The sequence below is a fragment of the Aulonocara sp. 'chitande type north' Nkhata Bay genome, linkage group LG22 (assembly GCF_057382095.1).
Source record: "Aulonocara sp. 'chitande type north' Nkhata Bay isolate Kocher_YH1m ecotype deep benthic linkage group LG22, A_spYH_male_GT1.1, whole genome shotgun sequence".
NCBI lineage: Eukaryota > Metazoa > Chordata > Actinopteri > Cichliformes > Cichlidae > Aulonocara > Aulonocara sp. 'chitande type north' Nkhata Bay.
Window position 1 is genome coordinate 7,667,913 of NC_141364.1, and position 14,887 is coordinate 7,682,799.

The 14,887-nt window shown below is 40.8% G+C and overlaps 1 protein-coding gene across 3 annotated transcripts in view; it reads left to right on the plus strand.

Moving 5' to 3' along the window:
* The window catches only part of pvrl2l (PVR cell adhesion molecule related 2 like), a 341,306-nt gene that overhangs the window by 154,516 nt on the left and 171,903 nt on the right, over nt 1-14,887 (plus strand). For all 3 annotated transcript variants that reach the window (XM_086279060.1, XM_086279062.1, XM_086279061.1), the window contains exons 4-6: nt 3,758-4,051; nt 6,766-6,883; nt 7,804-7,952. In XM_086279060.1, the coding sequence (XP_086135186.1) occupies nt 3,758-4,051; nt 6,766-6,883; nt 7,804-7,952 (561 nt within the window). The remainder of the gene's footprint in view (nt 1-3,757; nt 4,052-6,765; nt 6,884-7,803; nt 7,953-14,887) is intronic.

The window sequence follows — 14,887 nt, forward strand, 5'->3', positions numbered from 1 at the left end:
AAAAATGTGCAAGTATGTAATATGTGATGCTAATTTTGGCTTACGTTAGATTTTCTTGTTATTAAATTTGAAGTCAATTAAAATAAACCTGTCAAAGCTAACAGACTCATCTGTATGATGATTAAGACTACAAAGTGTCATAATAGTGTGTGAATGCGAGAGTGAATGAATAGTGGCATTGTAAAGCGCTTTGGGTGCCTTGAAAAGCGCTATATAAATCCAGTCCATTATTATTATTATTATTATTATTATTATTATTATTAATAAGAGTAGAGAAATATAAGAAGAAGAATCTAAATGAGTGTCTGTCTGTCTACCATAAAAAAAACTCCAGATAATTGAGCTATCTACGCTTGAAACAAGTACCAATCTGCATAGTAGCATGGAGCCTTGATGTGTAATTATGTTGTTATGACTGACTTTAAGGGCTGGAACATAAGGAGGGAGGTGAAACTGGATTAGATGCTAAGGATGATAGACAGACAGAGCTGGCCTCAGTCAATCATCAGTGAGCAGCTAGAACAGAAATGTAGAGGAGAAAGAAAGTTATAACGGCACACAACCGTGTTCTCGTCAAAGAGGTGATGCAGGCCTTACGACACAAAGGCAGTCCAAAAGAGAGGCAGGGAGTGTTCCCCCATTCCCCCAGTGCCCCCTGACCAAATCTAATTGGCTTCCCTCGGTGGCCCTCAACAAAGCCACTGGACTGGAGTTAATCTGAGAATCCCCACCATCGTTATGAGAGCCTGGATAGGACCAGAAGGAATGCAACAGTTCAGTTACTCATGTCCTTTACTGAGGTTTAATGTACTTGTCATTGAGTTAAATATTTTTATGTTACCCTGCTTTCAGCTTTTACTCTGTTTTATTTCGGATGCAATTATTGCACTTTAGATTTTTTTGCAGATGAACTCCCTTAATATATGTAGGTAATTAAAATCATCAACAGATATACAGATCAAAAAATCCATATTATGAGACAAGAATATTATGTACATGAATCTGGAAAGTGTCATTCTGCATATTGACTACATTTATTTTGGATAGTTTAAATATATATTAATTATACTGTGCATTATTAAGCTGCTTAAGTACTTAAGTTTTAATTAAGTTAAAAGTCTAAACACTTTGCAAAACAATTATCCAACACAGAATTATGTTTAAAATCTCGTGCAACAGAACTTTTCACATAATAAATCTGTAATGACACACAAGGCTGCACATGAGCATGTTCATGGTCTCCCCTTTTGGCACCCATTTAAAAAATCTTGGAAATGCCCAGAGGCAGCAGCAAGATAATGACGTCTAATTAGCAGTGATTGACAGGCTCGTTTAAAGAAAGTGAGTTCATTCATTTTTTCCAAAATACGTGGTCCTTGAGGTTGAAGTGGGCACTGCAAGCATAGCCAGCAGATACTGTACCTTGTAACCAAGAGTAAGTAAATGGAAACAACAATGCTTCTGTGTTCAGCTGCTAGTGGAAGCATTTGTCCATAAATGATTCCAGATACATATTTTTATTCTATAGTTTAACCTGCAAACAAATCTGTTTTTGTTCTTCAAGACTGGTGGTTCACCAAATTCCATTTAAGATTCTGGATGCTACATAAAATGCTTTAATTTGAGGGGATTTATTTCAAAATTGAAAGAAATGCACATTAGATGCAATCCTCCTCACAGTTACACACTACCCACACTGCTAGGTTTCATGAGTACTTGGACAGTAGCCCACTAGACATTTCTTTGGCTGCTCTGTGCTATTTTAAATGTAACACTCGTCGTGAACAAGTTGATTGACAGTAGCCATTTTGACTGAAGCAGTGTTGTCTATCCATATGTAAGTGAGGCATTGAGCAGAATTAAAGAAAAAAAATGAGGTTAACAAAAGCAAAAACAGAGACAAAGGTAGTGGGTTTGCCAGAATCTGCTGGTTATGCTCCAGCACCGCAAATGTGCACAGGATAGTTAGGAAGTGACAGCCAATCTGGTATTTACATGGAGCACAGCATGTCCAGAATGCTCTCCATGATTTAGGTGGACATGTTCCCTTGTCAGTGATAATGACAGTTTCTGGTTAAAACCTCAGAGGATTCTGGTGGACTAGAAACTAATAAAACTGACATCTTCATTGAAGGCATATTTATTCACAGCTAGTTTAATGTAATAACCATGATTACATTTCAAACTAGTTTGTAAAGAGGCAGAAAAGGAGGAAAAATATCTAACTGTTCAACTACTGATGCTGTGCATTCTAGATTCTTACTTTACACCCAAAGTTTAAACTTTGAGAAAGAACATGAAATAAAGTGGGGAAAAAATAGCCAGTTACGATGACTTACTATGTATTTTCTTTTTAAGGTCAGCGCCGTCAGACTGCTCGCTGTCATTACATACATGTCATAGGAGCTGAATTTAATGTGAAACATTGTGCTGCACTTTATACCTGTGAACAAATCAAAGTGTGATGTGAATTTATACAACTTCATTATTATTTTAAGTGCTGGTCTTACCAGGCTCTGAAATTAACACCTTTAATGGGTGCATTAAAAAAAATTTAAATTAAGTATTAATGGAAAGCATTTACCACTGTTGGAAAGGCTAAAGTTTGTTTTGCAAGTTAATAGTACCTTGTATTTTTATTCTCATGGATATTTGGTTGTTTATAACATTAAGGCACCAAATGGCACTTTTTAAAATTTAGAGTATAGCAGCAGAGATAAAGATTTTGTCTGTCCTTAGAGTGAAGGACTTCTTTCTTGAGCCATTTAATGAAAAGAAATCCACCGACGAGGACAGACAAAACAGAAGCCTCAGTGAATCAGGAGGCGATACGCTGTTTTTGGTAACTGCCTCACTTTTTCTTGATATGAAAAATCTTTCAATTTCAGCATGTCCATTACTGTCTCTCTGCATAGCCTACAGACACATAAAACAGATTTAAAGGCGTTTGGGGGGAATTTATGAAATCATATTGTGCAGTACAAAATGATGCATGTTTGAGGTGAGTGGGTGTAACAAAACAAGGAAATTTCAAGACTTAACATCACAAAATAATGGAATTTGGTGACATTTGCTGATAGATTGATAGTGTAGCAGTTTGTTCTAAGAAGGGGAGGACGTTTTCATGGAAAATTGGCACTTTCTAGAAGTTCTATACAGTTTGACAAACCTAACGTTACAAAGATGGAAAGCAATTTCGTGCATTTTGCTGTTGAAACTACTAGAATGATTTTGGCTTCAATTCAATTGGGAATTACCAGCAAAGCAATTTTTGGTGACAGTAACTCAAAACTGATTGTTTTATCCAAATAAAATTGACCATTTTCACACGGTTTTCATATCATATCATGGTATAAACATTATGATTCTTTATAACACTTGCATTGGCTGGTGTATGCGGTTTTACGGATCTATGTGTGTTTCCTCTTTCTGTCCCTATGAAGTGGACTGGCCCAGAGTCACACCAGAGGGCCTCCTGCTTCTCTCGGTATTTCATTACAGCCACAGTAGGATGCCGCCACAGTATATATGCACAACAAACTGAACCACCTCCTCCTCTTATGCTTTCCCTGCCCTCCTCCCTCTTCTTCTCTCCCTGGGCCTCTTGTTTGATGTCCCTTTCCATTCACCGCCCTTCTTTTATCTTTCTCCCTGCACTGCCACTTTTCTTTTCTCTCTGTTTCCCTCTCCGTGCCTTCTGTCTTGGACTCTCCTACTTAACTCCCCCCCTTGTCTTTCTTATCTATCATCCCCCCAGCCAAGCCCAAGAATTCGGCCAATGGTGTGACTGTCCAAGCTGGCACCAAGTCGGTGGTGGTAGCCCGGTGTGAGGCAGCGGACGCCAAACCAGCAGCCACGATCGAGTGGTTGGCGCCAGTCGGAGGCAATCATTCGACCAGCACCACGAGCGGGCCAGACGGCACGGTGACGGTACGCAGCGAGTATCGGCTGGTCCCTACACCGGCAGACAACGGCAGGGAAGTGATCTGCAGAGTCAACCAGAAGACACAGAAGCAGCCTTGGGTTTACCCTATCAAGCTATCTGTGGAGTGTAAGGAAGACACACACATATATACACTCTTGAACAAAGCACTTAGAATTGTGTTCCCTAACGGGGTACTTTATTTCAATGATCACAAGACCAACTAAAGTTTTAAATAACTTGAAAGTGCATGCAATTTCAGACGCAGATCAGTGCTTTTCAAAGAACCTGGAGCCCTTAACTTTCACAGTCACTTGCAAGTGCTTTACCACTAACTGAGAGGCATTATATACTGTTTCTGTAATGCAGTGTTACTTGAATTCACGGCAGGGCCCCACTGGTGGGAACAACAAGGGGAAAAATTGCAATTGAAATAAAGTTGACTAAACAGTAATTTTCTAGGGAAAATAAACAAATAAGAGTATTTTGCTATATCTTACATTGCCATTGTCGAAATAGTATAGCAAACCTGCAGAATATGTGACAACACGTTTGGGATAGTGGTGCAAATGAACGCAGAAAGACTGCGAACTGCCTCGTGAATGCACATCATGATCTAACAAGGACAAGTTTTCGCTGACAGTATTTGTGTACTTGGAATTGATTAAATTACAGTGGTATATCATGTTGCAGTCCACTGCTGGAACTCTTTGCTGAATAACTGAGGTAATGAGCTTAAAACCAGCCAAAAGCAAACTCAGCCAAGGTTGGTTTATTCGGTATGTCTAACTGTACCACAAGATCCTTGGTTAGCAACTAATGCACCCAGCAGCCTGTTGCTTATATCCTGTTTTGGAGTGTAATCCTTTGCTGATTAGCTATAAAACTGGAGGATTTTGTGCACTATTAATTGTAGCATCCTTAATGGGCTCTGCGTTCATTGCTGGTTCTCCTTAGTTGTTAATTTATCAGCAGATTATGACAAATGCATGCACTTAGAAATCTTTAATTACATGCAATATGAGGACAGATGAAGCAGATGCGTATGGAAACTCAGAATGTTCAATCTGCAGTAAACCCAAACTGTACAGAGAGCGCTTAAGAAGTAAGATGAAGAAAATGCCCCCAAAGAATTTTCTTTAATTTGTCCTTTTAGGTCTTTTGGCCCTCGGGTGCATAGAAAAAAATCACAAACACACATTTTGCACACAAATAAGCACACACACACACACACACACACACACACACACACACACACACACACACATTGCTTTAAATGAATCCATTAAATTCCATTCTAATTTGCATGGGATTAAAATATTACACAGGTTCAGCGTGGCTTTCAAGAGATTTAGGGATGCCGCCAGCATCGTCTCAACGGTGTGACCTTGCTGCCGGTTACTGCAAAGATGGAACAGATTGTCTTCTTTCGGCTTGGTTTTGTAATCTCTAAATTTTAGGTGGCATCCACACACAATCAAAGCGTGCATGTCAAATGTTGTTGTGAGAATTGTTGTTCTTACATGCACTTGTCTTACGAGGACAAGACCCCTGACTGTTCTGTGACATTCACAGTGATATGGCTGCAAGTCAAGCTTTTAAATTATCTTAACTACCTTTCAAGAAGTGTACATCTCAGTATGTACTGTATGCACGTGCCCAGATTTAGTATCTACAAGATGCATTTTCTTAAATAAAAAGCAAAAACACCTCCAGATATGTATATCTGTGGAAGTCCTGTACTGATCACTTGCAACCGTCTGTGATTTTTATCATAGCTTTTATTATGTCTGCATAAAGTTTTGAAGATTACTGCTGATAAAAAAAAGTGTTGGGTTCAAATAGCAATTGTCACTTTTCACTGACTTTACTTCCCAGGTTTGGCTACCTGTTACTTAATCCTCTGGCTGAAATGAAATTCAGGTTTAGGGGTTGCCTTTGTTGCATGGGATACTTTCAGCTGATGGGTATGTGCAAGTGGTCGCAAGAAAACTCTCAGGCAACAACCTAAATAAGCAGGAACAGTCCATTGAAGGGGATCCACCCATCCATCAGTGTTTTCTCTGCTTATTCAGTTCAGGAAATAGAGGTCAAATTTCATCAAACAAGGTTTATGCTTTTTATGGAGTCGAGGAACTTTTTCCATCGTGCCCTGTTTGTGTGTACTTTATGTGTGTGTGCATGTCATGCACATGTAGTTCTTTTGAGGGGACACTCATTCATCTGTTTGAAATCCCAACTTAAACTTAATTCAAAGTAAATTTCAAGTAGAAGTAGCCTTTAGTGAGGAGTGGAAAAACATGTCCTTGTACTTAAAATTGGTGCTCGCAGAGATAGGAGACCTGCAGCAGGCATGCTCACACAGCGTGATTCCTCGCTGTGTTTGTGTTAGTTTAGTGATGGTGTGAAGGATCATGTCTCCTGTCTACTGTGTAACTCAGATCAGCTTTTATAGGTCAGCGCACTCTAGGAGGAACACACATATCACACCACACACTTACCATCCTGTCCTGCTTCTTCTTACTCTCATTGACACACTGTCCTCTCCTCACACCTATAGTCCTCTCACTTGCTTTTCTTTTTCAAACCTGAAGGGAAAGAAAGCCACAAGGAAGGCTTTTTTGAAATTTCCACACACACACAGCCTTCTTTGTGCTAAGATTACCTTGTTGTTGTTTTTTTAATGCCCTCTGGATACATGAGGATTAAATCTGAACTTGGTTTTTGTTTGTTTGAGTTCATGAAACTGATGCAAAACTTTAGAGCTGTTGCTATTTTCCAACATTTTTCTGTAATTTAAATGATTAAATTCAAAGTTATTGTGACTCTTTTCTGTGTTTCAGATCTACCCTCTGTGTCCATTGAGGGATACGACCACAACTGGTACGTTGGCCGTTCTGATGCCACGCTGGTCTGCCTGGCTAACGCCAACCCCGAGCCCACAACAATCACCTGGACTGCGTAAGGGTCACACTTAATCCATCAGGATATCTGGGATGCTTTTTATCTTATTGCCTTCTGCTTTTATTTACATTTTACTCCTAACCTTCTTGTAAATTGGGTTTTAGTTGTAATCCCTGCAGAAATGTGCCTGACAATCTTCTTTTTCGCTGTAATGGTAGTTAAGGGCAAATGGTGAGCCAGGTGTATGAGACAGGTGGGGTTTTTTGAAGGCCTGTTTGCCTGGTTGTTTATCAGCAACATTACACAGAAACTTCTCCGAGAGGAAGAATATGGGCAAAGGAAAAACCCACTAAATTACGTACAGATCTGGAACTTTTTCATTAAAATCACAAAACTGGGGCACTGGCCTTGGCAGAGGATGTTTCTTTGCCATGCTTTGGCAAAATATTTTTTTTAAGTAGACATTCAAATGCATTTGTGTTTTTTAAAAAAAGAAAAAAAAGTCGTTCTGATGGACAGATGGCTTGCTTTCTCTTTATGAATATTGAGCAGGGAGACAGAATGGCTGTTCGCATGATTTTTCACACATTACTGCCATCTTTGAATATTGCAGCAACAAACCATGTTCCTCAAACCACATTTTCTGTCTTTTCCCATTTTTTCTGTTTTTTTTTCTTTATTCTCCTTCTTTCTTTCATGATTTTGTCTTTTCAATTTTCCCCCTCATCTTATTTATCCAATTTCTCCAAATATATGACCTCGTCACTGCTTCCTTTTCGTCCCCACCGTCTCGTCTCGTCTTTTCTTGTTATCCCTGATTTACACAATGACTTACTTCTCCTGCTTTACTTCTTCATTACTTTTTTCCATTCCTCTCTGCTCTGATCCTTTGTGATCTCACCAAAAACCTGTACTCACGACCTCACTTTTATGTCCTCCCTGCTTCGCCTTCCTTCTCATCTTTTCCCCATCAACAGGGCTTCTGGTCCTTTGCCAGAAACAGTGGTGGTGGAGGGCAACAAGCTGACAGTGAGGAAGGTGGATGATGCTGTCAACACCACCTTCATCTGTGAGGTCAAGAATCGGCTCGGGTCCAGCAGGAACCAAATCACCACTGTTGTCATTGGTGAGTCTATTAACACAGTGACAACACACACACAAACAAGCACACACGCCTTGTATATGTGTGGACGTTTGCACAAATGAAATGGAAATCCATGTATATTTACCAGTCAATATGATGAATACACACTGGTGACCCAACACAATACTCCATCACACCCAGCAGGAATACAGCAAACAGCATGTGATCACTGCTTGCACACACATACACTCACATACACACACACACACTGTGAGCCATGCTAGTTCCCTGACAATATTCCACATTGTCCCAGTGCACATATGCATGCACATATAGTCTCATACGCCTCTTCCGGTGGATGGATACACTTGCAGACACGCATGCACAGAAACATACATTTCTCTCTCACCCATGCACACATTCTGGGATCAGAGCTGATCTGAGAGCTGCAGGGATGCTGATCTCTCTCAGTCTTCACATCGGATTGTTTTTTTTAAATGTTTTCCTCCTCACTGGCCAAATTTTAGCGAGGCACAGTGGAGGCCTTTGATTGACCCTTTCCCCACAGCAGGGCCAAAATGCAAGACAAGGGCCGGTGTTTATAACCTCCGATCGAAAGCACTCTCTTGAAACTGAACTTTGCACGGCTACACTGCAGCGGGAATCTGTAGCTCTGCTGGATGCAAATTCAAAGTGAATTGTGGTGTATGATAGGCCCTTCTACAAGAGTTTTGGCCCTGCAGTGGATGCAGCGGTGCTGGGATTGTTGGACGATTCCCAGATTCTTTCAAGGGGTTCAAGTTGGTGTGAGCCAGTTTGCCCAGGTTTGGTTTTCTTCTTGTTTTTCTTTTTTTGTTTAGTTTTTTCTTACCTTTTCCTTTCATTGCATTTTTTTTGACTAACACTTACTAAACAAGGGAACTGAGTCGTTCACATTTTCTTTCCTCTTTCACCTTTGAATTTCTCCTTCTGGTAACAGTATAATGGTGGTGTCTGCATGCAGTCTTGATCTTTCTGCTGGGTCTTGACTTTTGACATTTACCAGTGAGATGATTTGGTCACTGTTGCCACGACTTTCGGTCACAGTTTCTTCTTCTACCCCCCCGCCTTCTGATGCTTCAATATACGAATCCTACACACATGCACACACCTCTAAACTCACAAGCACGCAAACACAAACCCAGGAACAAGTCTGGATGTTGAAATGCCTCATTGCACGTCAGCAGGCAGGCCTCAAAATCTTGTTAGTGTCATTTTAATCACTGTGTGTGTGTGTGTGTGTGTGTGTGTGTGTGTGTTTCCACAGTGCACTCCACACTGACTGCTTGACTGGTCAAAATGTTTTTCTTTCTTCCTTCCACATTTTTTTTAGAAGAATTTGTTAGCATAATCACCATGTGGAGCTTTACAACAAAGGAAGAGAAAACATAAAGAACAAAAATCATACACTCTTGCCAAAAGAGAGTGCGAAAACTACATTTAGAAAATCCGTGGGAAATCGGAGAAGGAGATTGGAATTGTTTCCTCTGAGAAAAAAGATTCTTTGTAGCCAGACGGTGCGCTGGGAGTGTGGGAGGTTCAGAAGTGGCTAAGCTGCTACTGTTCTTGCTCGAAGCATAGCATTGAGACTGACTCAAAGTATCACGGAGGGTATACTTTCCCCTACTAGCACACACACACACGCATAATACACATAAAATAAGAGTTAACGCTCTAAAATCCTTTACAGACACAAGTAAAACCTTCACGCTATCCGCACACACTTTAAACTCTTTGAGGACAGGCAAATGTTTCATCTTTCTAAGTAACTGACATCAAGCCCAGACTTTGTGATGGTTAAATGTGTCCTTGGTGTTTCAGGGTTTGCCTGTTTTCGACAGCAGCAAAACAGCTAGATGATATAAAGTAACAAAGCGACTTAATCTCTCATTTTTGGAATGCTTACTTATAGAATTTGAGTCCAGCTCTCAGAAGAAAAAGGCTTTTTGTTTGACTGCTTAGTTCTCCTCCCTTTTCTGCAACGTGACTGCTTGTGATGAATTATACAACTGAAGTAAAACTCAACAACGTGTTGATAGAATTTGACAGAGAACAGCCAAAGTGTCCTTAAACACCGTGGAAAATTCCCTTTTTTTGGAAAATGCGCATTCCATTGTTTCCACACAGGTCCAACATATCAGCTCAAGAATTTTCAGGCATCAGACATAAATCTTTGAAATGCATTTCATTTCAATGTCGTTCTTTACAACTGCTGGCCTATAATCAATAGGAGCTGGCAATGAAAGGAAAAAATGTCCTGCGCTTCTGAGTTAGACCATCTCATCAAAACCCCATAAATGACTTCGGCTGTCCAATCAAGGTTAAAGCACCTAAATTAAGGACTGAATTAGAATTGCAATCACAGTCACTGATAAACCAAAACTAAAGCCTTAACGTCTGCTGGAGGTTTTCTACCTATCTAGCTTCTACAGTGTGACAGAATGATACAGAGGAAGACCTGTTATCAACAATAACATTTATCTGATAAAGCAAATAAATGATAAAACTGCCACAGCTTATCTGGGGAAGAGTGTTTACTTCTGTTTACTTCTGAAAGCTTTGATTAAATTATGTAAGTGTATAAGGCATTTAACAAAGGTGGAACTTATTTAATACATTTTATTTATTGAATTAGAAAATGGAGCCAGATCATCCAGCACCTGGTTGTGAACTCACAGTTTTAAGCCCAGACTTTGAGATGGTTAAATGTGTCCTTGGTGTTTCAGGGTTTGCTTCTTTTCCACAGCAGCAAAACAGCTAGATGATATAAAGTAACAAAGCGACTTAATCTCTCATTTTTGCAACGTTTACTTATAGAATTTGAGTCCAGCACTCAGAAAAAACATCTTTTTGTTTGACTGCTTAGTTCTCATCCCTTTTCTGCAACGTGACTGCTTGTGAGGAATTAAACAACTGAAGTAAAACTCAACAACACACCATCAGGCATGAGCATGTTCAGTGATCTTTCTATGCTTATAATACTTTATATAAATATAAAAGTAATTTATGATTAAATCTTTGCCCCTTCAAGACACTGTGGCATTTATGAATATTGGCATTGTAAATGACATCAAATAAGCTCTTATTTGTGGTGAAAGCAGGTGAAGCATGAACTGTAATGAGTCTTCTTCACTCCACCAGGTCTGTCATCAGATCCACGGCCCAGTGAATATTTCAATTTCTGTTCTTTTGCATTGGCCCAATTCGAAAAGAACCCTACCGGGAAAAGTCACAGCACTCCAGATGGCCAGTCTGCCACTGGTAGTGAATTACAACAGGAATGGATCATTTGATTCACCTTTGTAAAAATCATCAGCAAACATTCGGCTCAATGACCGATTCACCGACATGTGAGTGGCTAATGAAAGCACACACCGAGAGTTGAACCACTGACTCTAGTGAGCTAATTAATCATGCTATGAGCAAAACATGATACTGTCAGTCTGATATGGTTTGAATCAAGCGATTTAACTTCCGGTGCTTTCATTTTTATGTGCAACTCGTGGTTTTCAGGAGGGAAATCATGCAACAGTGTGATATTCACCTTAATTATATGTTGGAGTGGTGTTCCTTTTTATACCGCCGGTATTTATGAAAAACACAAACCTCGGTGTTCCTTTTTGCCTTTCATTTTATACAGCTTCACGGTAAAACTCGTCCAATCATTCAACAATTACACCTTGCGCTGAGACATTTTTGGCATTAAATTGTGATTTCTCTCTAGTGACCCGTATCAACATGCATTTATTGAGCCAATTAGTTCAGCTCAGGCTACAGGTTTAGTCGAGGAAGGAGATCATTACAAGTAACCCTTTCACCAACGAGGTTGGCCGTATCAAAGGTCAGCGCAGTTATCGAATGCTGTGGAGGCTGGAGCCGTAATGAATTAAATTGTGGTTTGGTATGTTGTGATATAGCTAAACTGTGCTATACAGATACTTCACATTGTGACTCCAAGCTATAGCTATATTTAAAGAACTTCTACAGCACTTCTATAGTAGAGGTTTTACTGACTGTTGTTGAATTTATTAGGCATCATGTATTTTAAATTATTAAATCAGAGCGATACTGATTGTTGTTCTGCAGCTTGTGCTCTATTATTACAAATTCACCACTTGCCACTTGTGGCAGAAGCCAGTTCCAGTCTCTCAGCATGAGTTGTAAACCGTTTGGCATGGAAGACCCCAGCTTCCCATAATGTAACAGTTAATATCCCAGGCACTCTGTGTACACGGGCTCATAACGCCCTGCTAATTTCCCCGCTGAGAACTGTTAACATCTTTTCTCTGTTCTGCTAAATGGTAGATGAAAGCATCATGCTGTCTCGCTTTTCTGCTGCCGTCAAGCAGCCGTCACGTGTCGTGATGTCCCACAGCCTCTGTTGCTTGGAGAAGGATGGAGAGGAGCTGTATTGTGGTAGAATTGGCTGTATATAAAAGATCGACTTGATTCTGGGAAAGTGAAGGAAATTTTGAAGTGATTTAAACCTGCATTTCTTCTGATTGTGACATTAAACTACCTCTCACTTTAAGAACTCAGCTCTCGATAGTTAGCTTGGTGCCTTACTTATTCCGAAATGATGCTATTTTTTGTAATTTTGTATACTATAGTCCCTTGTGAAATGTGAAAGGGACCTCTCGCTGATAGGATGCTACTTTATGAGCCTGGATAGAATAGGTTCATGTTTTAAATGCAGTCTGGATCGACTGTATAAGAAAGACCACAGTGATGGGGAAAGGGAAGTGAGGCAAAGGGAAAAGGGGTTGGAGAAAGGAAGGAAAGAAGGGGGGTCAAGACGAGTTAAAAGAAGAGCTTGAACCACTTGGAGGCATTTTGAGAGCCGTAATAAACACGGACACCCACACACAGCACACACTCTCCTGGCCCATTTCCCTCTCATCCATCTTAAGCTCTCAGGAATAAATGTTACTGTCATACAGCTCGAGATTTTTGTTTTTCGCTGATGAGAGTCAAGTGTGTAGAGCATCCCCCCGCCCAATATCCGCAGAGACTGATACACACAACTAAACACGCACACTCCAGCCCCACCCTGCATCCCATCCGTCAACATGCACATGATGCCAGCTATGCATGGCTTGCTTGGTTGCCACTGCGCCAGCTGGATCTGCCCAGTGCACCGTGCCCAGAGAGGAGAGTGGGAGACGGTATTGGCAGGAAAAAAAAAAAAAGATTGGCTTGGGGGCGAGGGTATGAGTTGGGGTGGGCAGTAGAATAAAGACAGCATGATTGCAGAAGGGCTCGAAACCGAGATAGAGGCAAGTGTTTGGGGCGAGGACGCTGTGATGGGGAGGTACAGACGGAGGTAACAGCAGGAGGAGAGTGGCAGGAAAGTCCTCCTAGGACTCTGATGGCTTCTGGTCCAGTCTGAAAGAGTGAGCTGGCAGGAGGCTGTGACCCCCTCTGTCCTCTATCCCTCAGCCCATCACTCCACCTCCCACACCCCCCCATACAAAAAAGTCCTTTCATGGGGGAGTCCAGCTGGCAGTGGGCTGGGGGCGGTTGTTGCTGTTCAACACACACACACACACACACACACCCTCATATTCACACCCTTATACACATTTATACACACAGTCACATCTGAGTGGACCAGTGGAGAAGCATTTCCTGGATCGCCTGCAGCAAGTGAGATAGCCGTCCACTGGAAAGATACATACTCACTGTGCAGACACATCACATACACAACAATGTTTTACACATGCACACACAGACAAATTGGACCGTGGCGCTCTGTGCATAAAGTAATCAGACGATCTAGCCATAGGGGAAAATGCTGGCACCAACTCTCTATGACATAAAGCCTGGGTTAACCTCTGTACAAGCTAAATGAATCACACATAGGTTTGAATCACACATTCAAAGATTAGGTACAGGTTAAGCAAAGGAATTGTTGTAATGAAGTGTTTTATATTAAAGATGAGTACTGTACAAATTTTGCATTAATCTCAACAGCAGCCTGGAAAAAAGTCGTACATCTTTTTATAATGATTTAAAGGCCCTTCTATTCAACCTTGGAAATTAGTGCCTTAAATGCTGTGATGCATTGCACTGCAAAATTACTGTGCTGTTCTCCCTGTAAAAATGTAGTGTTACAGTTTTTGCCCGTTGCCTGAACACATTTTGCAAAACTTTGCTCATTGTGCCAAAACCCTAAACACAAGTAAACATGACACAACACTGGGAAATATACCATTCACATCTGCACCAAATTGAAACTCTACTCTCAAAACCTAAACTCTGCTATCAAAACCTAACATTCCTTTGTCAAAATGTAACTCTGTTGACAAAGTGACACATACTTGCATCATATGCAAACACTTACAGAGCAGGGGGAACACACTAGTCTACTTTATATAAAGCACTGCAGTCTTTGATTTCCATTGTTCATTCAGAAGGCATATTGGTACATATTCAGCTCGAAGTCCTTTGACCCCGTCACTGTTCCTCTCAAATGGGACTCTGTAGAGCTGCTTCATGGTGATGCTGTGTTTTCCCAAGATGCGTCTGATGGTGGTGATGCTCACATGGTCTATGTTGCTGAACACTCGCCTGTCTGCAAGTATTTTCCGTCGTAGCTGGTGGAGACGGATGGCATTGTCTGCCCTCACTAGGTCCACAACAGCAAGTTCCTGCCGTTGTGTGAACAGGCGTTGGCGTCCTCCCCCAGAAGGTCTTCGAGTCATTCTAGAGAAATACAACCACATATTGTCATCGGTTTGCTTATTTTTCTTACAGTACTTTACTGTATATACTGTATCATCCACTGTACAACACTGTACTTCAATATAAGTAATCATGGTATGTTTCACAGAAACTACCACTTTGGCTGCAAAAGGAGCATTAGCACCCTGCAATACCCTGTACACTTGATATGGTAACTGTAGAACAGTACTATGAAAACCATCTGAGTAGAGTAG